Source organism: Protopterus annectens, chromosome 2.part0 (assembly GCF_019279795.1).
Source record: "Protopterus annectens isolate FY-2018-M chromosome 2.part0, PAN1.0, whole genome shotgun sequence".
NCBI classification, from domain to species: domain Eukaryota; kingdom Metazoa; phylum Chordata; order Ceratodontiformes; family Protopteridae; genus Protopterus; species Protopterus annectens.
Window position 1 is genome coordinate 475,720,894 of NC_056728.1, and position 26,335 is coordinate 475,747,228.

Below are 26,335 nucleotides of genomic sequence, written 5' to 3' on the forward strand. Positions count from 1 at the left end.
CTTGCTTCAAGGTTTGGAAAATCATGAGAAAGCAAGTCACATTCACCAGCACCAGTGGCACAGACAGATAAAGCCCCAGTTACTGCCCAGGCAACCCTTGAGTTTGACTAGTAGTTTGGGTTGTTAATGGTGCTGACACGGAGGATGAGGGTTCCCACCATGAAGTGGAGGGAAGGACAGAGCTGGTCGAACTTACTGCCACTATCCCTCAGAGAAGGGAAGGCAATGCAGAGGACAGCATGGAAGGAGGTATTTAGGGTCACCAATCTACCACTAAGTGGTAAACTTCACAAGTTAATGTACAGGAGTGCACACCTGTGATGGAAGGGCATAGTGGATAACTGCAGTACCCTTTCCATTTAAGCTACTCAAACTAATCTCATTGCCAGAATGCAGGTGAGAACAGAAAGCACCTTTTATGAATATCTGAATGATAGATCCCTCAGACAGCTCTCACCTGGGCTTCATTCAAAGTGCCTATGGCAGAGGACTGGCTTGCTGATCAGTAGGCACTGGGGGAAAAAGTAACCTAGGAAAAAAAAAAACAAGTCAAGCTCACAGGCTGGACACAAAATGCTTTAGGATACCACAGGCTGAAAAGCTAGTTGAAATTGCATAACTGAATGTATATAATTCTCAGAAATGTGTTTTACACCGTTTAAATGTGTGACATGTTAGAATAATATAGCAGCAGAGTTCTGAAAAAGAGCTGTAAATGTAAACACTTCAGAATGTATTATTATTATTAAAATAATATAGAGAATTATAATCATGTTTACCTATTGTAACCAATTTATATATTTGAGAAATGGATGATTGACTATTAATATTTACTATGGATATTTGTTAAAAATATTAACAGTGAATGGGTTAATCAAAGAGATTCTCGTAAGCATAAAGCAATACATTTTAATCTTATAGTGAGCTTCCTAATTGAAGTACTTAGTAACTGTTCTGTAACTGTTCCATATTTTGTCCATTTGTTGCACATTATAGCAGATAATGTTCCACATTTTCTAAATGGAAGGTTGTATTACCTTTATTTTCAATAAAGGGGTATGTAAAATGTGTAGTCTACCTTTAAATACTGGGTGCAATGTTATTGGGCAATGCATGTCATGTGGTCAGTGCCTCAACTTCAGGCCACATAAAGTAAAAAGCTTGAGCAGTTAATAGCTGACATATCTGTTTCTCAACTTATTCATTCTGACAGTTTATAGAAAAACATTACAACGCCTTTCCAGAAGTGTGGTGGTACACAAGGTGAATGACTATATCGCATGTGTGCCCATCTCATATTAATGCTTTACTTTCAGGCACTTCATAAGTCTATTATTCACATAGGCAATGAATGTGTAGATGTGAGCAACCCAGAGCTGGCTCAAGCCTTAGTATAAGCTCAGCTATGGCAAATGACCCAGCAGGTTAAAGAGCCAAGACAGAGCCCAGGCACAATTACAATTTTTTTTTTGAGAAACTGGTGGCTGTTGATTCAGTCCAGACCTGCAGGCTGTGAGTGCTTTCTGTTAAGTCAGGTCTGCATATCTAAGCATTAAGGTTTGCTGGAATACCAGGCAGGGTGGGGCACATGTCATAATGCTGAAAAGGAATGAGATTTAAACATTTTTTCATGGGAAAGGACTATTCCAAGACATTGCAGTTAGGCAATTATTTTATAAAAAGATTTGCAGCCCATTTTAGGATGAGAGGTATATTATTTCCATTACTACAGACTGCTTGCAAAGAGGTGTGGAGGGATCTCATACATGAAAGCACAAGGCCATCATATAATTAGTGCTGGCAAATAAAAGTGTTATGACAGTGTATTTGTTCACCAATCACAAGATGAAATAGCAAAATGTTACTGTAGTTCTTCCATTTTTCATTCTTTTCTCAGTGAGAAATTAGTGTACAGAAAGGTGATATCATGTTTGGTTGCATACAACACATGAGAGCAAAGGACAGTTATAGTTGATATGGTTTGTTGGAGGGCAGAATCCATCAAAGAGCAAAGTTTGCCAATATTATTATATTTTGTAGCAACTTCACAGTGAGAGATGGTGCACCTTCTCAGAAGGGGCACAGTCTACTGGGACAGTGTGTGTGTATTTTATACCCAAATAGGTTATTAAGAATACTGTTTTTTATTACTGTGGGTTGCCTTAAAGAATTAAAATATGGTTTCTTACATAAAGCTAACAAATACAGTGTTTCACAAGGCTTTTGTTGTTTCATTTAGGTAGTGTATCTAGTTTTTACCTTGGAGTTGTTTGACCACTTCTTTCAAAGTGTGGTTGAACTACTGTGCAGTAAATCATCATTAGACCAGAAAGGGAAAATTGAACTTTTTCATGAGGCAGGGCAATATTTCTGATCCTGCATACAGAGTGGTGTACTTTTTATGCTATTATTTTTCTTTCGGCTGCTCCCTTTAGGGGTCACCACAGTGGATCATCTGTTTCCATTTCTTCCTGTCCTTTGCATCTTGCACTGTCACACCAGCTACCTGCATGTCCTCCCTCACCACATCCATAAACCTTATCTTAGGCATTCCTCTTTTCCTCCTACCTTGCAGCTCCATCCTTAGCATCCTTCTGTCAATATATCCAGCATCCCTCCAAAGTAAATGTCCAAACCAATGCAATCTCGCCTCTCTGGCTTTGTCTAGAAACCGTCCAACCTGAGCTGACCCTCTAATATACTCATTTCTAATCCTGTCTGGCCTCTTCACACCCAAAGCAAATCTTAACATCTTTAACTCTGCCACCTCCAGCTCTGACTCCTGTCTTTTTGTCAGTACCACCATCTCTAACCCATATAACATAGCTGGTCTCACTACCTTCTTGTAGACTCTTACTGGTATCCATCTGTCACAAATCACTCCTGACACTCTTCTCCACCCACTCCACCCTGCCTACACTCTCTTCGTCACCTCTCTTCCACACTCACCATTACTCTGAACTGTTGATCCCTGTTGATCCCAAGTATTTAAACTCATCCACCTTTGCCAACTCTACTACCTGCATCCTCACCATTCTTCTGTCCTCCCTCTCATTCACACACATATATTCTGTCTTTTAATTGGAACTCTTGTTAATCATCCTAAGCCAAAAATACCATTAGCTAGAGTTCCAATTGAGGGTAGACAGGGGCTAAATTGATGATTAAAAATAGATTGAGGCTGCTATTTAAAAGTGTGGCTGATGCCTATGGTTGAACATCTGAGGAAGCAGTAGTCATACTGTGAAAGCGCTTACGTGTTTTACTGTTTTATAATAAAATTGTTTGTCCTGGATTCCAGCCTTTTGTTTTTCCTTGTTTTGTATTTTGTTGATGGATTATTTATACTTCTCAATGAGGTATTTATCCGGAGTTTTGGGATTTTATTCTTGGGATTTAAAACACTGTTTTTCCTTATTAAATCTGCACTTAGACAACTGCTACTAAAACTATTGTGTAGCACATTGTCTAACAAAAAGCTTTCAAATTTTACATATTTTGTATCCCACATTCTTTATGAGATATTGCAAAGCCTATACGGTGCATGTTTTCAACAGAATATTTTGTTGAAAACCTCTCAGAAAGCAAGTGGTTTCAGGAAACAAGAGGATTAATTAGCCTCCTGCTGCTCAGGACTGAATGGGTTTATTTAGCAGCTGTATCAGTCTTTTGTCATGCCTTATCTCATAGTAATAGGGCATTGATTATGTTTAGAAACCTTCCAAAACTTCAGTTACCTGTGAAGCAACTCCATGGAAAAACTCTAGTGCTGAAGAAATATCAGACAGAAGCTTGTGGAATCTGTACCTTCCTAATGATATAGTAAATGTGCATTGTCTGGAGCTTTCTTCATCTGTCTTTATCTGCTGGAATCTGTGAGATATATATATATATATATATATATATATATATATATATATATATATATATATATATATACACACACACACACACACACATACACATATATATATATATATATATATATATATATAGTACTAAAAAGAAGTTATTTTCTTTTAATCACTTCATTCAGAAAATGTGTATCAATATAAATGTGAATCTTATCTTGCTTTACATTAGTAACCATACTACCATCCTATTTTAGGCTATGTTTGCTTCTTATTTAAGCTTTCATTTGTTTTAAATTGCTGCTCTCTTATACTCCTGAGAGCTACTGACAATTTCATATGAAGCTGTATCACTTGGCATAGCATCAGAATTTATATATTTATGGTGTTCTTGTGGCAGACATCCAAAATCTGTAAATAAATCTACATCATTGTGAACGATATCAGTGCTGTGGCTCTGTACAATATTTGAGATACATCCATGGCTATGTGACTGCTACTGGATGTATGTGGGAATGCATTCACTCTTTGCTTTCACAGTTTGATTTATCATTCCTAGCTAAACATAAGCCAAATGACCTAGAATATTGCACTGGTTTTCCTCTTTAAGTGCTAAATTTGACAAAAGATCTTGTACTTCTTGCCTTTATATTCATATCATTTGGTTTTGAGAAAATTACTTGACTTGGTGCCCTGAATGTGTTAACAGTGTTTACATAGCTGTGTTTTTCTGGTCCTTTGCTTCCGTGCTTTACAGACATAATGTTACACTCTGCACCTGTGTTTTAAATTCAACATATAGCTTGTTAATTATCAGAATTCTTTGCAAACAGTCTAACTTGCATTCTTATCTCAGTGCACCTGATACTTTTTCAGATTTATTATATAATTTGTTTTCAATTTGCTAATGCCAAGAAGTAACCCATTTCATATTTCTGCTCAACAACATGCAAATGCATTTGAACATGTTTGTCTTTCATTTTACACATCATTGTAAACACTTCTTTCTACAACTGCATCTGAAAACTGGTTAAATACTAAATGTTTATCTGACTGTGCTACATATAGCTGCACCTAGAACATAAAGATTACATTTTCAGCTGTGTCATTTATCCTGCACACCTCATAACTCTCTTTCTCTTCAACATTAGCATTAACAACACATTATCACTTTATTTCTTATTTTTTGTATTTTCATTGACCCACATTTTATGTTAAAGTCATCCATTTCAATTTAGCTGTACACATGTATTTTTCTCACAATACATATGCCTGCTACTTCTGATAAAGTCAAGTCCGCTTCTCTTAATAACCTAACCCTTGTTTGAGCATTTCTTATACCAAAAGGTGTTCTGTTTCTTATCAATGTAACTTACCAAATTGATAGTCTTTGGCTCAATTATTTAACTCAGTAGCATAAGTATGTATACATATTTGTAGGACTTTGCACCCATGTAAAGAAGAAATGACAAATAAATGATAAAATTCTTTCTACACTCACAAGTTTTCCTAATACCCTCAGACTGATGTTGTTTTGTTTTTTTCCTCTTTTTGAAAGTAGAAAAGTTAAATATCATTATGGGTCATACCCCCATGATATGCTAAAATATAGCACACTGTACCTTTTCAAACTTTTGGGGTTTTGCTCACCATAAGTAATAAGACAACTTTCTGGATTCAGAGCCTCCAGTTATCTTCTAAATTAAGTTTAACCACTGGTTATAACTCAAAAAGAAATAAACAGAACCACAAAACAGGACAGGATACCAAAGACTTTATTTCAGTTTAGCTGTTTTTTCCACTTAATTATTAGAAGTCCTCACAACTGAATATTGAACAATATCACTTTCTTACACACTAATTAGAAAATCACATGATCTGAAATTAAATTACAATGAACAATGTCCTTCAGCAGAGCTTAACTGATATATCTGTAAAAATCGGACTAAAATATAGAGGAAAATGTGATGGAGTAAAGAAAATATAGGTTCATAGGTAGTACTAGGGTATTGGCCCTAGGGCCTATATAAGCGTAGCCAAAAGGTACCCTGGCTTTTGCCACCCAATAAAATTATTTTCCTGTGCCCCTGTTGAGCAGAGCCACAGAAGTGATCCCTGGGGTGAATTTACTATCTCCCATCCAATCATCAAGATTTTTCTTGAAAAGTGCTAATGAGGAGCTTTGTTTGCTATAGATAGGTATGGCAAGTCTCTGGGACAAGAATCTATCCCTCCAGCATGTTCTGTTTATTGTGGTGACAAGGTTTAGGTCCCTAGGGCATGTAGCTCAGAGGGATTGGGATTTTTTTTAAGTGGAGCATGTCCAACAGTTCTGGGTTTAACATAGCTTTGCGTGTTAGGCAGAGATCACCTCTGAGTAGGCGATATGCAACGGAGTAAAGCTGGAGTTTTTTTAGACAGTCTGCGTAGGGCATCTGTTTGAGGCCAGTAATCCTCTTTGTGAAGTATTTTTGTGGCCTTTCCAGTTGTTGTAGATGTCTTGTGAGGTACATACCAAAAGGAGCATTGTACTCTATAATGGGTCTAATGAGTGATGAGTAGAGGGGAACAATGACCTCTATTTTCCTGGATGAGAAACCTTTTTTGATGAGGTGTGCCACATAGAAGGATTTCCTGACTACTGTGGCGATGTGATTATCAAAGGAGAGACTACTGTCCACCTGTGTCCCAAGGTCTCTTATCACAATTTCAGTGTTAAGTAGACTACCACCTATGTGGTAGTTCATGGGTACAGAGTTTTTACCAAAAGGGATAACAATGCACTTTTTGGCATTGAGCTTAAGGCCATGGCTTTGACACCAGGCATCTGTCTCATTGAGGCCCTTTTATAGGATGTCCACATCGTTAGGAGTTTTAATTACGGCTCCTAGTTTGCAGTCATCTGTAAACTTCGTTAGCCAAAGACCTTCTGTGTTAGCTTGTACTTCAGAGAAGTAGATACCAAACAGGAGTGAACCCGGGACTGAACCCTGTGGTACTACACTTGTCACTGGTCTGTTGGATTTGGAGTCTGCTACTTTCACAGTGTGGGTTCTGTCAGTGAGCCAGTTCGCAACCCATCTTGTGACATAGGGATTTATACCTAGTTTAGTGAGTTTATCTATAATTCCAGAATGGGGGATGGTGTTGAAAGCCTTGGCGAGATCTAGATAAGCTGTGTGAACCACCTTAGCCTTCTCTACAGCTTTGGTGACCGCTTCAAAGAAGTATATCAGGTTTAGGAGGCATGATCTGCCTTTTACAAACCCAAACTGGGTGGGATCTAGAGTTTGGAGATTACCAATGTCATTGTTTATAAGTTCCATGATGATATGTTCCATAGCCTTGCAGACCAGGCTCGTCAGGCTAATGGGGCAGTAGTTCCCGGGGCCTGTGGTGGCTCCCCCTTTGTGGAGTGGGATAACTGTCACTGTGCACCATTCATTGGGCACAAAGCCTGATGTGAGGCTGTGATTGAACATGGTACTTAGGTGGGGTGCCAGTTCGTTCTGTAGTTCGTGTAGAACGCAGCCTGGGATGTTGTCACGTCCCATGGATGCTGTGTTCTTGGCTTTGGAGAGTGTGTTTTTTACCTGTGCAGCCATGATTACAGGAACTCTGCATTCTTCCGGTATAGAGATGGGCCCTTTAGGGGATGAGAGGGGGGCTAAAGTTAGCACTGAACCTATCTGCCAGGATGTTGGCAATATCAGTTGGTTCTGTATATTTAGTGCCATTGTGCTGTAACTCAGAGCAGATCTGAGTGTTTCCATTGAGATTCTTGACATAGCTATAGAATGCTTTGTGGTTGTCTTTAGAATCAGTGGCGATTTTCTTTTTGTAACTGGCTTTGGAAGATTTTATGAGGGATCACAGCTTCTTACTGAGACTGACCAGAGAGTTCCTCCAATCATGGGATTTTACTCTTTTTTGCAATAGTTTCTTTCTTCTGTTGTAAAGTTTGTTTATGGCAGGGGACCACCAGATTGGCTTCCTTTTTTGGAGGATAGCATCTTGATTCTGTTAGGGATTGCACGATCCATGCACTCGTGTAAGTGCTTATAAAGTGCATTTGTGTAGGATTCAGCAGTCATACCTCTATTGTCAGTCAGCATGGGTGTCATGAACTTTGCCACTTATGTCTTAAGAAGCGTGAAGTTGGCTTTGGAGAAAATTTTTATGGTGGTTTCCCTAGAGGGGGGTGGGGCGGGATGTGGATATCTAGGGGGATTAGCTTGTGGTCGGATCTGACCAATGAAGAATTGACATCTGGTGTGGAACACCGGTTGCCCATGTTGGTAATGACCAGGTCTAGGATATTTCTGCCCCTGGTGAGTGTGTGGATAAGTTGATCCAAGGCATTGTAATTTATGAATTCCAGAAAACGTTGAGCACAAGAGTTGGTACATGAGTAGTTTTCCCAGTTAATGGTGGGGTAGTTGAAATCACCCATTATTAGGGTGTTGGGTTGTACCCTAATATTTTCCAGTGTATCAAGAAATGAGGAGTGGGAATCCTGGGGCATGGTGGGGGATGTATAGCAAGCTACAATTTGGATTGCTGTCTTGGCCAGAGTTAGTTGCACTTGTTGGGGTGGGAGGCTGGCATAATGGTTACGGTGTTTACCTTACAGACACAAGGTGCAGGGTTTGATTCTCACAGGGGGTAATTGGCTAGGCTTAAAATGGCCCACAAGGGCAGTTAGTCTAGTACTAACCTATGAACCTATGATAATCTCGGATGCATTATGCTGAACAACTAGCCTGGAAGTGTGGATATCCTTAATGAATACGAACACGCCTCCACCTTTAGTGTTTCGGTCCAGGTTAGGTGGCCGAAAGGTGTGGTATGAATTATAGCCTGGTAATGCAGGGGTGCTCTCTGAGGCCTTGAACCAGGTCTCTGTCATTGCACAGATGTCGATGTTCTCCATTTTAAGTAGTGCCTCGAGTGAGTGCATTTTGAGGTTTAGACTTCTAGCATTGAGTAGCATTATCCTCAGATTTTGCTTGCTTGTACCTGTTACGGTGGTGAATTTGTCATTTGAACTGTGCCTAAAAAAGGCACTATAGAGGTGGCAAGAGCCTTAGCCAGTGCCCTGAATCCCAAGGGCAACAGGTGCAGGCCATCTCTGGCAAAGTATCGTGGTTTGTTGATCATGTCATCCCAGGCAGACAGATACTGGATCCCCTTAGAATGACACCAGAAGCTTAGCCAATTGTTGAAGTCAATAATTTTGTCCTTGTACTGCGGTATCATTCTGAGCAATGGCAGTATGCTACTCAGGGCTAGGGTTATACCTGCCTGGGCTACAAGATCGGACAGCTCCTCCATGTCTCTTTGCATGTAGTCCAGGGAGGTACGTCTCTGGTCATTCACACCAACATGGACAATGACAGAGTCATATTTGTACTTGTTGTGGAGTGACCTGAGTGCGCGCGTTATGTGGTGGATCCTGGCACCTGACAGGCAGCTGACAGTAACTTTCTCCTTGTTTAGCATGGTGAGTGGAACATCAGTGTGCCTGACTGTAGAGTCACCTATGACTAGAGTGTTGGGTACGTTGTTATGCCTTATGGGCTTTGGTTGAGTGGCACACTGAATTTGTGGGTGATGTGTCATTTGGGTTGTGTTGGGGGGTGGAAGTTGCTTGCGTTTCTGCTTTGGAGGTCCCTGTTGCTTGGGCAGATTTTTATTGAGAGCCTCCGGGAATGTAGGTGTGTGTTTTGTGTTTCTATGTGTGTGTCTTGGTGGTGTTGGTTTTGAGGAACTATGTGATGAGTGTGGTGTGGTGCAAGTGTTTACCTTCTCCTCTTGACTGTCTAGTCCAGTCTTGGGTGAAGAGAGCTTTGCTTCCAGTTTGGCTATATAAATGCAACTCTCACAGGTTGTAGTGCTGGGTGGTAGGAGGAGAGGGTTGTCTGTGTACATGAGGCAATTGCTGAATTGCCCCAAGATGCCCAGATTCATCAGGAAGACAGGAGAAAACATTGGGAGCTGACCCATAGACATGCCTGGATAGGTGCTTATTTATTAAGTACTAAAAAGTGTTTTCCTCTAGACAAGTGAGGAAAGTTGAGTGCTGTAGTAATTTGTAGCTTATTTAGTGCTTACAATGAGTTCTGAACAAGTGCTGAGCTCAAAGAAACAGATTTGAGTGCTGAAACTAAAAGAAATGGCTAGTTCTAAGAAAGAAAAACAAGTTAGAAGGCTTCCCTCCAACACAGAAAGGCTTGGGGGCTCAGAAGCTTACAAACAGTCCTGGATACAGCAAATCGATATCTGGAATAGACTATTTACAGGAAAGGCAGGAAACAATCTTAAAATTTTTTTTTTGTAAAGTGGAAAGGGTAAAGGAGGAGCAGAAACTAAGTGGGTTGGCCTTCTCAAATGTTCTCCCTGGATTAGGTAGAATGAGGTAATGACACTAGACTGGGAGCAGTGTCCCAGATCAAATTTACAGTAGGGGCGGGCAGCTGCAAAGCCACCAAGTATAAGAACAGGATACCAATATGAAGGGAGGGTGGGAAACAAAAACCCAAACAGATGCTTAATAAATGTAGACAATTTCCAGTTAATACCTCCCACACAGTGAAACTAGCTAGAAAAGTATGCAGCAGACAATAAAAGTGCTATAAATAACTTGTAAAAATAAGCAAAAACAGGATACTTAATGTTATATATTACAGATCCAAGTTTGCCCAGTGCTCTTCCTCTGATTAGCTCAGTGTGAAATGGCAGAAACACTCACAAGTTAACTTCTTAGGTAACAGAAAGTTGAAACCTGAAACAACTTTTAAAAAAGCTTGAAAGAACCAATGAGATGCTTACTCCAAGCCGTAGTCCAGGTAACCCCAATCATCCAATGACCATAAACAATCCCCTCTTACTGAAATGCAGAATGGCTTTGGCTAAACTAAGATGGCCCTGAACATGTGCTCAGACACACAGCCTCCACAAACAACTAGGCCGAAAACACAAGCCTGAATATGGACAATGCTACAAATAGCCACACTACTTAGGTAGAAATGATAAATTTAATAATTTACTTAAGCTTTGACAGCTATTTGTAAGTCAAATAATGGCAAGTCACCTGCTTTGAGAATGGAATGGAAAATTAGTATCTTGGTTAGAAAGTTAAAAGCAGATAAATGTGTTTTTATCGTGTCTGTAATTAGAGTCATTCTGACTGTTGGCACTGAATGTGTTCTACCAGTGGATGGATGCTATCTGCACAGTTCCATTTCATGAAACATGAATGTTTTATTTGTGTTGGTTAGTAAGTAGTATTGCACACTATAGTGAATCAAATGTCAAAAAACTTTTTATGGCTTATGTGATCTATATTTTCTGTTGTACGGACAAATGTAAACCTTTTTGCTGCATAATTGTCACTATTAATGGTTAAATCAGAATTTCTAGTCAGCCTCTAGCTTGCACATTGACAGTAGAACAAGAAAAGAGATTTTAAGTCAGTTGTCCCTGTACCACAGGTAATGCCCCGGAGGTAATTCTCATTCATGAAGGTGTCAATCCTTACTTTGATGCAGTGCAGAAACAACACTACAATGGACACTGGCCACATAAAAGATGACTTAATGATAATTGTTGTCTTATGAAAGCTACCTTTGTCATGAGGACTGAAAGTCAACAAATGTAAAAATTGTAAAATAAAAATAATAGACATTACACATTACTTTTTTGTAACTTCCTTCATTCTCCCACTTGTTTTCTTTGTTCTCTAGTGAATACCTAGCCATCTTTAAGAAGACAGTTGCCATGCATGAAGTATTTTTACAGCGTCTTGCTGCTCATCCAGTTCTGCGGAAGGACCATAACTTTTATGTCTTCCTGGAGTATGACCAAGACGTAAGGAAAAAGTATTCTTCTAAAAGCAATTATCAGTACAATTTAGGATAGACTATTTAAGAAAAAACATGTAATGTTACCCCATAGAAACAAACAAGGCATTTTAATACTAAATATAAGATCTCCCTGTACTCCATTGGTTTACACTGCATATGATGATCAGGATATTATGCGCTGTACACTATTGGACACAAGTCTCATTTTTTCTCTATGAATAACGTAAACCTTATTATACAGCAGACTTAATCCTTTGTACCATGTTGTGCATTCCATTTGTATGGTGCACTTCCTTGACTTTCCCCAATGGCTGGTCATCATGATGCCTTTTATTTTCAGTCTTCATTATCTATTTTCAACAGCCGGTCTATACCCAAGACTGGTTATTACATATGATTGATGAATTTGTTTAAATTGACAAGCACTCTTCAGAGTCCATATGCATGCTTTTTTTCATTTTCTTCTTACAACTCTTGTATAAAATATACAACTTAACATACAAAGAAAAGTTTTTAACAGTTTAACAAAGTGAATACACTTACTCCTTTGAGTGTTAATCACTTTCTTTGACATCCCAATTTTTCCTACTCTTTCAGCTTTCTTTTGTTTAAACTTTTCATTATCATTGTATTCTAATCCTCTCTTCATTTCTTTTTCCAGTTATTGGATTCAAAGCTAATTCCCACTTATTCTACTTAGTGGCCAAAAACCTTGCCTTTTCATCTTTGCCCAAGTTCATCTCTTGTTCTATAACTTTCTATATAATTTTCCTAACTTCTTGACTTGTTTGTAAATCTTTACTTTATTCTAGCTTTTTTAGTCAATATCTATTAGCTAGTAATCAACTATTATTACTGATTCTTTTGTAGACCTTAGTGATTTGGTCCAGCTTAATAACATCATTTCCTTGGTTAGGGGTATATGTTTTCCTGATATGTTATCTATTACTTCCTGCAACTCCTGCTTACATAGATTAAAATATTCACATTCCCAGAAGATATGTACCAAGTTCCATTTTACCTTCATGTAAATCTCCAGCATGTTCCATCAGCTACTGGGAACATATGTTGCATTTTATCTGGTATATAAAAGTATTTGTGAAGACACTTCTACATAAATATTATAAAGCTTTGCAATTTTGCTGCATATCATGTTAAGACAAATTTTTGTCCGTTCTTATCTGAAATCTGTCAGCTTACCTTTTGACTTCAATCTTGTGTAAGCCTTCTTTTTGTTGATATCTGAGTTCTAGTCTTCCTTTGTAATGTCTGCTTATTAACTTTTTCCTAACTGTATTCTCTGATCTGGCTTCTATGATGTAATTTATAACTTCTGCTGCAGGTTGCATTTCTCTCTGGGGTTGCATGATTTATTTGCATGTTAGTATTAGCTATATATATATATATATATATATATATATATATATATATATATATGTGTGTGTGTGTGTGTGTGTGTGTTTTTCCTGTAGTTTGAATTCCTCTTTAGATTCATCCCACATGAGGGCCCTGTTTTCTTTTTTAATTTATTCACAAAAAACATAGTTTTCTTACTGTTTTACCCCAATTAGTTATTACTTCCCATGATCTTTGTGCTATTACTCTTGCCCTTGTGCTCCCTATTGGTAATATCATATTTTTCCATTCTGTCATATTGTTTTCTTCTTTAATACCTGACCTATATTCAAGCTCAAATATTTTGAACATATGTTTTAATCTCATCCCCCTCACCTTTCCTAGATTCTTCTTCTCAAATACCCTTTTTTTCTACTCCTGCCTCATCATCATGTTTTTCCAATTTGATTTATAAGTCATATCCTAAATTACATGTATTAGCCATAGCTGGGATGCTTTATAGTATTCATCTAAGTTTGGTAAGTCTAGTATGACACCTTTTCTATCAGCAGAATCAGTTTTCCCCATGCCACTCTCTCCCTTTTATTATCTTCCCATATGAATGCCTTCAGTTCCTTTTTGATTTTGGTCCATGTTTCCTTTGGGGTTAAAAACAGTATGCCAGGCAGACATAGATCACCAAGGGCACTAAAACATTTTATGGCTTGTAATACATTGTTTAAATCAATAGGCATTATTTCCCATTGCTTACTCTTCTTCATTATTTTTTGTATTGTTTCTCACCTCATCTCTGTTACAACTCCTGTGTGTCATGCTTCAACCATATTCCTAGGTACCCAGTTTATCACATCCCCAAAGGAAAGGGTATTGTTATACCAATTCATGTGTAGGGTAAATAGTTTAAGATGATTGTTTTAATTTTATCTTAATTTATTTTGTATCTTGCTAGTTGATTGTAATTTTTTAATTTTGTAATTAAAGTCTCCAAATCCCTTTTTTGGTTAGTGAAATACAGTACAATATCATCTGCAAAAATACTATTTTTCCATTACTTTTCCCCATTTGTATCCTGTGATTTTAGAATTTCTTATTTTTCTTGCCAGTGATTCTTCATATAAAGCAAATAATAAAGGGGATAGGGGGTATCCTTGTCTTGTACCCCTCACTATACCTATCTTTTGTAATAACTTTCCCCCTCATATTTCTAGTTGGCCCCTGCTTTTCTGAAAAGCCGAAAGATTAAAGATGCATATTCCAGCAAGAACCCAAAAGCTTGCATATTTTTTCCAAGAATCCCCAGTTAACTCTGTGAAATGCTTTTTGGCATCTAGTCCTATTATCATCAACACATCCTTGTTTGCCATCTTTTTGAATCATTAATGTCTTTGTGATATTGTCAAAAGTCTGTCTGCCTGCCACAAGCATACACTGGTCTACGTTTATGAGTTGAGGAAGTAATTTGGCTAACTTTTTGGGAAATATAGTTGTGAACACTTTGTAATCATGGGTTAGGTTTTAGAGAGGCCTATATGATTTTAAGTTCAATGGATGTTTTCCCTCCTTTTGAATTACTACCATTATTGCCATATTCCAGGACCTGGGCATGTCACCTCCTGCCATGATTTTAATATATATTATAATTACATCTTTTTCTGTTAACCTCCAGAGTTTAAATGGTATTCTATCCTTTCCTGGTGTATTTCCTGTAATTTGACTTTTCATAGATTCCCAGTTTCTTCTTCTGTAATTCTTTGTGTTGCATTGTCATATTCTTTGGTAGTTCTAATTTCCGTAAATATTTTGCCATATCTCTTCCTCTATTTGATACCTCTGTTATACTTCCTGTATATACAATTTTGTACAATTGTTCCACATTAGTTCCATTATTTTTCCACACCAGCCAATATTACCCCTGTATTTGGGTCTGTTATCATTATTATCATTGTCCACTTTCTGTTAGAGCACAATAAACTAATTTACTTCAAATCTCCATTAGAGCCTGGTTCTGCTGCTGGCTACAGCTAGACTCACACTTTCTACAAATAACATCATTTGATATGGATAGTAGAGTGCACATGGCCTGATAATGAACACTTTGTCTGTAGGAATGCTTGACTAGCTGCTCAGTTCTACTTCACCTGCAAATTTTTTGCCATACTACACTCCACTCAAAGACTTTCCAATTTCTTTTTTTATGCTACTCCCATATTTAGAAAGATCCAGTTCTTTTCCAGGTAGAAAAATGTTTTGATTTTCACTTCTCAGGCTCCATTCTCTCGGTGAATAAGAAATGTGTTTTTTGCTAGTTTATTGTGGTAATTTAGTAAGAAATGACATTCAAAGAAATTCTGTACTTGCCTTTCCCTTCTTACTATTGCACTATCTTGCTTGAGGACTTTATCAGTCATTTGGTTGTTTACTTTACCAAAACTTTATTGAACCTAAGCTGGCTCTATCTACAGATGATATTATTTTATACCTGATAAAACCAGAAAAGGAATTTTCAGTGTTGTGGAACATTCTGAGGCAGTTTCATATCTTTTTGGGATACAAAATTAATGAAGTTAAAACAAAGGCATTAGATGTAAATTATGGACCCACACATTAATTGGTTCAGCAATATCCATATTTATGGGGGCATGATAAAATGAAGTATTTAGGTGTTTGGATTAAAAAGGATTCTGGTGCGGCAGCTAAGGCTGTGTGGGAAGAGACTAAACAAAATATAAAACAAAAATTGAGAAATTGGAAGTTCTGTTATATGGATATAGATAGTAAGATACAAGCAGTTAAAATGTTTTTAGTCCCTTTAGTTTTATACACAGGTCAGGCATATTTTTATCAACCAAAGGAGAAGTCTTGGATAGCAATTAATAAAGAGCTGAATGATTTTATCTGGGAGGGGAAGATGACAAGAGCCAAGTGGGATAAGTTGATTCTTCCAATAGGACAAGGCATATTGGGATTACTCAATTTGAAGGGGTATTTCAGAGTTACACAGTTAAGGCTCCTATAAATAGCACAAGCAGAAACCTATAATTCAAAGTGGAAAGGGATGATGATGACAAAACAGGGGGAAGCTCAAGAAAATTGGAGAGACTTTTTGGATGCAGATCCTTAAGGAGAATAACAATAACCATATAAATATTATATTATATTCATAAAGTAGCAGTAACTATACTAAGAAACTAACCCAGCACTGGAATGGAGAAAGGAGATTCTGCCAATAGGGATGACTGCAATTAGGGATATAAACAATAGGCAAGAGGGGACTGGAATTTATTGGAGAAAACTGGTAAAAGAACCAAGGTATTGGGAACAAATAATTAGAGAGGGAAAGGTAATAGAATGGGAAGAGGCCAAGAAATTATTGGATTGCAGGATAAAGATTGCCTTCCCTATCAAGGATTGCTGTCAGAGTATAGGTAAAGCGAAACACACAGGGGGATCATAAGCAAAAGACAAGTACTGGCAAGAGTTTTTAGTAGAATCTAGAACAGAAGCTGCTGTTAAAAAGGAATAATTAATAGACAACTATAGGAATCAATAGGAGCAGGTTAGAAACGATTTGGAGGAGAGAGTGAATAAACAATTCACAAAGAAACAATGAGGGGATATATGTGTGTTTCCTAAATATGCAACAAAGTCTAGAAGATTTAGGATCTTTAAGTATTTGCATAGGTATTTTTTATACCTCAAGTAGACTCCAAAGAATTTTTCCTCAGGCAGACAACAAATGTTGGAGGTGTGATGGGAAAGAAAGAGGTAACTGGGAACATATTTTCTGGGATTATAATGAGTTGGCAGACTTTAAAGATTCCCTGCAGACTGCTCTCTCAGAGATACTGGGTGAACAAATTGGTGTAACTAAAGTTTTGTTGGGAATCACTGGCCATGTTGACTTTGGTCCTTCCATTGCTACAGCATACAGCTGTGTGCTTTCCACCAGTCAGTTATTTACCAATGCCAGCTGCACTGACAGTTGGTCATGTTGACTTTGGTCCTTACATTGCTACAGCATACAGTTGTGAGCTTTGCATCAGGTGTCAGTTATTTACCAATGCCAGCTGCACTGACAGTTGGCCATGTTGACTTTGGTCCTTCCATTGCTACAGCATACAGCTGTGTGCTTTGCACCAGTGAGTTATTTACCAATGCCAGCTGCACTGACCATGATCCATTTCTGTTAAGGATCTGATGCTGCCCTGCACAACCTTTGGCTACCACAGAGGGTCAGCCACTGTATCATATTTTTTGGCAGACATCTAACACCTTTTTGTTACCCATAAGGGGATACAATCCCCTCTACATTCTTATATCATTCCTGTAGGCCTTTCCCTAAGGCAATCCTCTTGCTGTAACAGTCCACAGTTCAGGGAATGCAGCCTAGTCTCAAACTCATAACTGGGTGTCATAGCTGATACCTGCACTTTATAAAATGAGGGTGATGCTGCCCTCCTCATGAGGTTGCATGTTTGAGTTTATATTTTCCACTGGTTAGAATTTGTTGTCTTTTTCTGAAAGCTCTTATACTTGGAGACAGATATGTGCCTTGGCATTTTCAGCACCACCAGTTCTATTTTTTTTTTTTATAATCACATAGTTTGGATTTTGTGCCTTGCTGTCATCACTAAGGTCCTGAATGTGAATATGTTTTGGTTGTTTTCTCATGCAGAAATTTTCCAGATGGCAGTGGAAAATGTTTCACAAGTGCTGTCTTCAACAAATCCTTTGTGAATGCACCATCTTTGTTTTCACATTTTCAGTCAGATCCGTTGCTTTCTCATCTTGCAGAATACTGTACAGTCTCAGAATTTGCTTTCTTGCCTATAAGCCATGCCTAATAAGTATTATTCAGTATACTCAATTTCTTTTTCTCTGCTTCTTTTTCCTGAATCTCATACATCTGCTGTTTAAGATATTCAGTGGCTTCCTGATGGTCATGCATACCTCATCCTTTGCAGCCACTGCTATACATTTCATATATAATTCAAACAATCCATTCAAGTTCCACAGTCTAATCCATGTGGACTTGCATTTCAGTGCACAGTCTATTCCCTTCATCACCAGTCAGTACACAGCACCTTCGCTCTTCAATGCACAAATAGCACAATGCACTGCTTTTTTTATTTTGTTCTGCAGTGGTTTTAATTTCTAGTTAAATGAAGTGAGCTGAGAAGACAGCCATCTTCTGCAGGTACCATGCATGTGTCCCTAACATCTAATTCACTTTTGTGAATTGCCAGGTCTAACAGAGGAAGAAGTAGAGCTAACAGGCTGAGGATCATGGAAGCCCACCATTAAAACAAGGACTCAAGCCCTGCCGTGCTCTTCAGGCCATTGACCAGGTCCTAAGAAAACTGACCATAGAGCTGTTGCCACAATAACCTGGAATCAAAGATTATACTCCTGATTTCCTCTTTCAGGTGGGATACCTCCAGCCATACTGCCCAATATAAGCACATGCTGGAGTGCACAGCCTTAGCTAAAGCTTCAGTACACTCAGAATTGCTGCTGGATTCATGACACCCTAATATGAAAGACATACACATAATCTCACAAACTCTTTCTTGAGACCAGACTCAGGAAGGTCATCAACCTTATCTAGCACCTCCCTTTATATCAGTTTGTAGCTGTGACAGGTGACTCATATCTTCAAGGGTCCTAAACCCCAAATGAGCAAAGGAGTACACCCTCTTCCTACACCTGCTGAGAGCTCTAAACTGCTTCTCAGATAGCAAGTTTGGCAAAATGCTGCAGTCTGTGACCCTGTGCTGGAACAAAGAGATCACACAGGTGTCAGCATTAAGATGCTTCTTGACTGACTCTGCTCATACGGATCACAAAGCTTAAAGGACATTTGCCCTTTTCAGATCTGATGGGGCAGACTCAGAAAGTCTCAAGACTACTCTGGTAACATACTGAAGGATAGGCTGTAAAAGTTGGATAATCTAAGGTTCCTTAAGCTTCCTCCCCCCAAAACTGCACTCTGTGCATCTGCATGGAGAGAATAGGTGACAAAGTCCAGCATAAGATGTTCCTCTTAAGTCTCATGACATCCCCAAAAGATAGGGTCATCAGAAGGTGATGTGGAAAATGGAAGTCAGCTCTTTATCCTTATCCATCTTTGAGACAGTGGTCTTAAGACCCACTGAAACCTGGAAGATTGAGTGGATCCTGACAACATTCCAGGATAATTCTTAAATAGCTTAAAACACAATCCATCAGGACCACTAGAAACACTCTTTAACCAAAGCCTCTAGACAGGCTTTGTCCCAGAGGACATAGTACTTACCTTTCACAGGGCTAATAGATTTTCTCATGCCACAGGACTTAACTGTATGTATGCCATCAAACGATGTTGCCATCTTTTTTTTCTTCAGCTATCCTTTGAATCACTCTACCACACTATTAAATCGCTAAATCTTCTAGTGAAGCACATATGGCTAATTATCATCAGCTGTGCTCCTGCACTCCTATATTTGCATGCAGCCTTCACTGGTGAGACAGTGTGCCACTACAGACTGGAGCCTTCTTATCTGAATCTCTGAATCAGAAGCATGTATCACATTGCACAGACCTCTGAGTTTCTGAATCCTGGCCCTGGTTGCTAGATATATTGCAAATATTACTTGGTTTGTACACAATTATAGACTACAGAAATTTGATGAGAGTCCTTCCTTACATGTATACTAGTTATAAAACTGCTGCTTATTTTATAACATTATTTTTGATATTTATTTAGAGTCAGACAGTAATTTACTCCTGTGTTCCCCATACTGAATAGCAGAACTTAAAAGCAGTCCTTTGGGTTATTCTTTGCTGCATGACCATCATCCCTATATATATATATATATATTTTTTTTTTTTTCCCTTAATGTTTATACTTATAAATTTTGACATTTCATTATTTGCATTTAAAAAAGTGTTATTACTCTTTATGTTAATATCAATATCAAATTATGATTTGAAAGCAGAATTTTGATATGAACAAATTGTTTAACAATTTTAAAATGCAATGTGTAAGAAGCAGTTTCATTTATTTAAGTCCCTTAGGGGGCTACTTGAGATGGTGATGAATACAGATGTGGCATTCAGTACTATAATGAAATATCAGTAATACATGGGGTAGCTTGAAAGCTACAAGCCTGTAATAAAATGTAGGCTCGATTGCAGCCCGCTTAACCTAGTAGTAGATCCCTGCAATTGGGACTGGATGACAGTTGAGAGTTGGGTCCCAAAGTCTCCTCTGTTGTCCTCCCCTCCTAAAAAATGGAAGAATGTTTTGCCAGGTGTGGTCCCAGGCTGGCTGCCCTTGTTTGGGGGTCAATCGGGTCACTTTAGAGAGTGGATGGGGGAAGGAGAGACACTGATTATCTGTAGATGGTCATCCTGGCTGGAGGGGGGAGTGCAAAAAAAAAAAAGAAATACTTAAAAAAAAGGAACTGTAAATGTCTTAGAAGGGCTTATCATTTGAATGATCTCTACTTCTGTGACAGTCATTGTTAAATTGCTCAGAAAAGTAGATATTCAAATTCTTGCTCAAGTTAACAGGTATAGCACTGTTTACTAAATGTATTGCTCTTTGGTCTCATAGTATTCACTTGTCATCACTTTACAGCTCAGTGTACGAGGCAAGAACAGAAAGGAGATCTTAGGAGGCTTTCTAAAAAACATTGTGAAAAGTGCTGATGAAGTGTTAATAACTGGCCTTTCTGGAACTAAGGTAAGTTTCCTAACAGTTATATTCTGCTAAGACTTACTGTAAGCAAACAGATATGTGCTGTGCATACGCCTGCAATGTTTACACTGGCCATTACAATAGAGAAGTATTGGTAAACTGGAGCTTGTTAGGTTGTTAGTGCACATTTTAAAACATTGTTATCTGTATTATGCATAATATTAGTACAGTTAAGCTATCAATCACATCCAGATACAATTGTATATAAATATATATCCTAAATACATGACAGGGCAAATCCCTACTACATCTCAGGAAATCCAGGCCCAGTTAGTGGCTTGAGAATCTAAGGCAAGGCCAGAGAAGGATGAGTAGGATGAACATGGAGTGAGGCCACGGCCCTGCATGCTTCTTGCATTAGATCCCTGGTGGCAGCTGGGGACACATAAGTGGGCATACCTTAAGATAGGAATAACTGGGGACATTTGCTGAGTCACCATGGAAGTGGGATGATACATTCCATTGCATGCCCACCCATAGGGTCCTATGTGAATATGCAGCGGGGGACTGAGAAAGCTAGGGCATTAAGAAGAGAAGCCCCTGGCAACAATATGATACTGCACTGGGACTCTTCAGTCTCCTCTCTGGTCCTGACCATGGGACAGATTAAGTCCAAAGGAGCACAGGAGTACACTTAGACTGGTTGGACAAGTAGAGGCTGCAAGGAGAAAAAATACATAACAGGATCTTGGGAAAATGGTGTTGTCTTTTCATAACAACTGCTTGATGAAGAAAAACTCACATAATCACACTGCACTCTACAATTTTTACTCTCAGTGATCATCTCCCAGCCTATACAACCAGACATCTCACAAATCTATTTAAACAGCATGTTTATAAAGTAACTAGTACTAATCTTTCCAAGTTTAACCCAGAAATGTTCATTACTAACCAAGGGCGCCTGCAGGCAGGTGCAAGGGGGTGCACTTGCACTCCCTGGAAGCGAGAAATTAATTTTATTTTAATTTAAAAAAAAAATTTTTTTTTTAAAGGGCGTTAGGCGTTCCTCTTTAGGAACACCCTTTGCATCCATAGGCGCCAGAACCATAGAAGACCCATGCGTGCATTGCACGCTAACGTAAATTCAAACCCAAAAGTGCACGAAGGTTGCCAGAGTCACAGACGATCCATTTATGCACTGCCGTTTTTGTTTATATGCAGGCTGACTGAGGTAAGGATTTTTCTGCCAGAGAAGTGTTCCGTTTTGTTTATTTATATACAGCAGAGGAATGTACCGTACCGTACTTATGTGGGATCTTAAAACGTTCATGGTCCTCGAAGTTTCACACACCGAAAAGGGTCTGTACTAAGGCAGATGCTGATTATAAATATTTGAATTCATTCTTTAGTGTGCAAGCCTGCCTATAGTCAAAAAATTGTAACTCAAGTTCTGGAGTCTTGTTTCAGGGCATTTCACTGCATATAAAACTTCATGATTCTGCAAAGGAGTGTAAACTACATCCATGGAGGGACAAACTTGTATAAATATTATAAGATATTATAGAAATATTATTTGGTAAATGAAAATTTTACAACTCTCTCTTCAATGGTGAAAATACAATGATGCTATAACTGTAGTACTGGGCAAAGAAGATTTTATCATCAAGTTTCTTTATCCATAAGTACATTTCAGTAGAATTTTCAAGAATTTCACTTCTTACTGACTATTGAAGTAGAACATGTTAACAAACCTGCCCTTAGATTAATGATATCATGGTTAATGCTTTTATTACTATAATAATAATAATTCTAAAAAAAAATAGTCCTTGGAGAAAGCGTTGTTTGAAGCAATAGCTGTTCTGCACATATATGAGAGAGAATGAGACAGAGGAAGAGAACAGTTCTTAATTATATCAAACATATTTTTGCGAAAGTTTTTTTTCCTGAAGAGTTGTTGTGACAGAGTATACAGACCTTTCCTCATATTTGCTTGTCACACATGGTAATATTTATCTCCTGAGTTATGTAAGTATTAGCACTTTATTTGCCCTGTAGATGGAATGTCATCTAAACCCTGTGGTCTGCCTTGGAATTTGATGGCGATTCTCTCAGCTATGATACTAATCTTGTTGACATTAAATCATAGCATTAATTTTATATATAAAATTCAGTAAATTACATTCACCACAATTAAATTAGAGTCCACTACATTCCTTCCAATATTCCAGTTGTGTATATCACTGAATGTTTGGGATCGATGAGGAAGCTGATTTGTACCTTAAATTTCAATTATGTAGTATTAGAAAAAATGGCCATTCAAAAAATTAACAACATAGCAGAATATGTCTTAAGAATACAACAAAAAGCAATTACATCTGTTTAATATAAATAAATGCATCTTTACAATTTTCCTATAGAATGTAACTTTATTTGAGGTCTTGAAACAAAACAAATAATGGTTAATTGATTTGTGTGTGGTTAATAAAACAGAGACAAAAAACAAAGGTATCGAAGATCCCTGGGCAGGAATGGAAAAATATAGAAAAAAAATAAAGTTCACACTACAATGATGGAAGAAAACAAAAATGAGAGAGAAAAAGGAAAAAAAAGGAATCATTTTCTGTGTCTCAATGACTCGTGTATGTAAACTTAGAATAAACTAAAACACGTCACGGTCAGAACACATCTGCCATTAAATGAATGAATGAGCTGCTTCTAGTGTGTCCCTGCTTGCCATACTACTTAACTAAAAGAATAGCTGGGACTTTGTTTGCTACTTAACTAAAAGAATAGCTGGGACTTTGTTTGCTACTTAACTAAAAGAATAGCTGGGACTTTGTTTGCTACTTAACTAAAAGAATAGCTGGGACTTTGTTTGCTACTTAACTAAAAGAATAGCTGGGACTTTGTTTGCTACTTAACTAAAAGAATAGCTGGGACTTTGTTTGCTACTTAACTAAAAGAATAGCTGGGACTTTGTTTACTACTTAACTAAAAGAATAGCTGGGACTTTGTTTACTACTTAACTAAAAGAATAGCTGGGACTTTGTTTGCTACTTAACTAAAAGAATAGCTGGGACTTTGTTTGCTACTTAACTAAAAGAATAGCTGGGACTTTGTTTGCTACTTAACTAAAAGAATAGCTGGGACTTTGTTTGCTACTTAACTAAAAGAATAGCTGGGACTTTGTTTACTACTTAACTAAAAGAATAGCTGGGACTTTGTTTGCTACTTAACTAAAAGAATAGCTGGGACTTTGTTTGCTACTTAACTAAAAGAACAGCTGGGACTTTGTTTGCTACTTAACTAAAAGAACAGCTGGGACTTTGTTTGCTACTTAACTAAAAGAATAGCTGGGACTTTGTTTGCTACTTAACTAAAAGAATAGCTGGGACTTTGTTTGCTACTTAACTAAAAGAATAGCTGGGACTTTGTTTGCTACTTAACTAAAAGAATAGCTGGGACTTTGTTTGCTACTTAACTAAAAGAATAGCTGGGACTTTGTTTACTACTTAACTAAAAGAATAGCTGGGACTTTACTACTTAACTAAAAGAATAGCTGGGACTTTGTTTGCTACTTAACTAAAAGAATAGCTGGGACTTTGTTTACTACTTAACTAAAAGAATAGCTGGGACTTTGTTTACTACTTAACTAAAAGAATAGCTGGGACTTTGTTTGCAGCATTCTTTATTATTTGCTGCAAGAACTAAAAGAAAAATCTAGCAAGGCTAGACTTTCCATTGTGGGATTCCTCAAATCTCCTGCATAAGAGACAACATGGGATATAGCAAATGACCCTTGAAAGACATCATATAAATAAGAAAAGTTAAACAGGTGTTCAGAATCTTTATTATAAGTTGGCCAAATTGATTTCTACAGTAACTTTCACTGTACCTCACATTATTTCCCTAGTTTAGTATAGGGAGGAAATCAGTTGTTATTTTCATATTTATTAATTTATAGGTCAGATGATTTTATATTTTTTCTATTTTATTTACTATGTGTAAAGTTATACATAGGATTATAAGTTCATAAATTAGTACCAGGCCAACTGTCCTTGTGGGCCATTCCAAGCCCAGCCAATTATCCAGTGGCGGCTGGTGACTTCAAATCAAAGGGGGGGGGGCTGCAGGAGACAGCTGAATGGGTGGGGTCAATGGGAAGGGGTGTGGTCAGCTAGAAAGGGGAGGAGCTATGCTCAAAACCACAAAAACTAAATATACTGCCCTGGGTGCCAAACCGTCATTATGAGAGTCCAATCAAGACAAAATGAAGTGTAGAAGAATAAAAATATTTCAATGCATTGACTGCATGACAGCTTAATATCTAGATGGAAACAAAAAAGGTTGTGAGGCATGAAAAAATAAATTACTTTTTTTAAATACATTAATGGAATGCCAGCCAAAATCAAGTATAAGAAAAACAAGCAGCACTCAACTCAAACCACTTCTTGCACTGCAGTTCTAATTATAATTTATATTCAGCTTTATTAAAGTACCAAGTAACATGCTGAAAGTAGAAATCTCTGATGCCCCCACTTGTAAAAATGTTCCTTATCCAAAAAAAGACCTGCTTCCTGACATCTACTTGTTTCATGGGGAAAACATGATCAAAGTAAAAAATGAAAAGCAAACAAGAAATAAGCTCAAGATACATTGCTTAAAAGGATTACTGTACAGGTTATGAACCACACTAAAAGGAGTACTGTACAGGTTATGGACCACACGATTGGCATTCTGTTTACGGGTAAAGCCTGCAGAGATGACTGGAAGTCTCCAAGTGTAATAAGACTCTTAAAATAATGTAATCCCGTCCTTTATTACAAATACTGGCATATGCATTTCAATACCCAAGGCTTATACATTATCTAGTTAAGTATTCTCTACATGGCAACAGAAAGGCTTTCAATGTTGGCAATTCTTTAACAGTATGCTTATTAAAGCTTACTTGCATCTTGCAGTTTCAGCCAAGCTTACCTGATGGTCATTAAAGTATCGCTACTTAAACACAGAGCAACAGGCACTTTGAGTAATAAGCATAAATCAACAGTACAAAAAATATGAAATAAAAGCACAAGAAACCAACGCGTTATGATATATTGCAGAGATCACGAAAAGGAATCAGAGCCGAGCGATAGAAATAAACTTCTCTTTATTCAAGGTGGGTGTAGAGCGAGAGAAAAGCTTTTCAACAAGATGTCAGATCAGATCTCAATAAAATAAGTATAAAAATGGTCAATACTCTCAACTAACAATATAAGCTCATCTTCTTACAAACTGTTCTAAAAAATAAAATGCAACAAAACAACATTCAAGAAATAAAGTACCAATGTGTATGTTTCAGCGAAATATACTTATATTTATTTTGCTTGTTTTTGTTTCAACCTTTACATTTATTAGAGAACAATCTGATGAAGTGACTTATAGAAAGAAAGACTATCTCTCCATATCTAATATCTGATCTCTGATTATTCATTATTAATTGAAAGACGAATATCGAATTTCGTATATATTCTTTAGCGATACTAACCTGTATCTGCTATAATATTGTTATTTATTGTCTCTTTTTGTAGAACCCAGCG

General features: G+C 37.6%; 1 protein-coding gene across 1 annotated transcript in view; it reads left to right on the plus strand.

Annotated features, from left to right (window-relative positions):
* SNX32 (sorting nexin 32) overlaps window positions 1-26,335 on the plus strand; it is a 463,165-nt gene that overhangs the window by 53,796 nt on the left and 383,034 nt on the right. Inside the window, exons 3-4 of the mRNA XM_044060891.1 lie at window positions 11,597-11,720; window positions 20,694-20,798. Coding sequence (XP_043916826.1) covers window positions 11,597-11,720; window positions 20,694-20,798 — 229 coding nt within the window. The remainder of the gene's footprint in view (window positions 1-11,596; window positions 11,721-20,693; window positions 20,799-26,335) is intronic.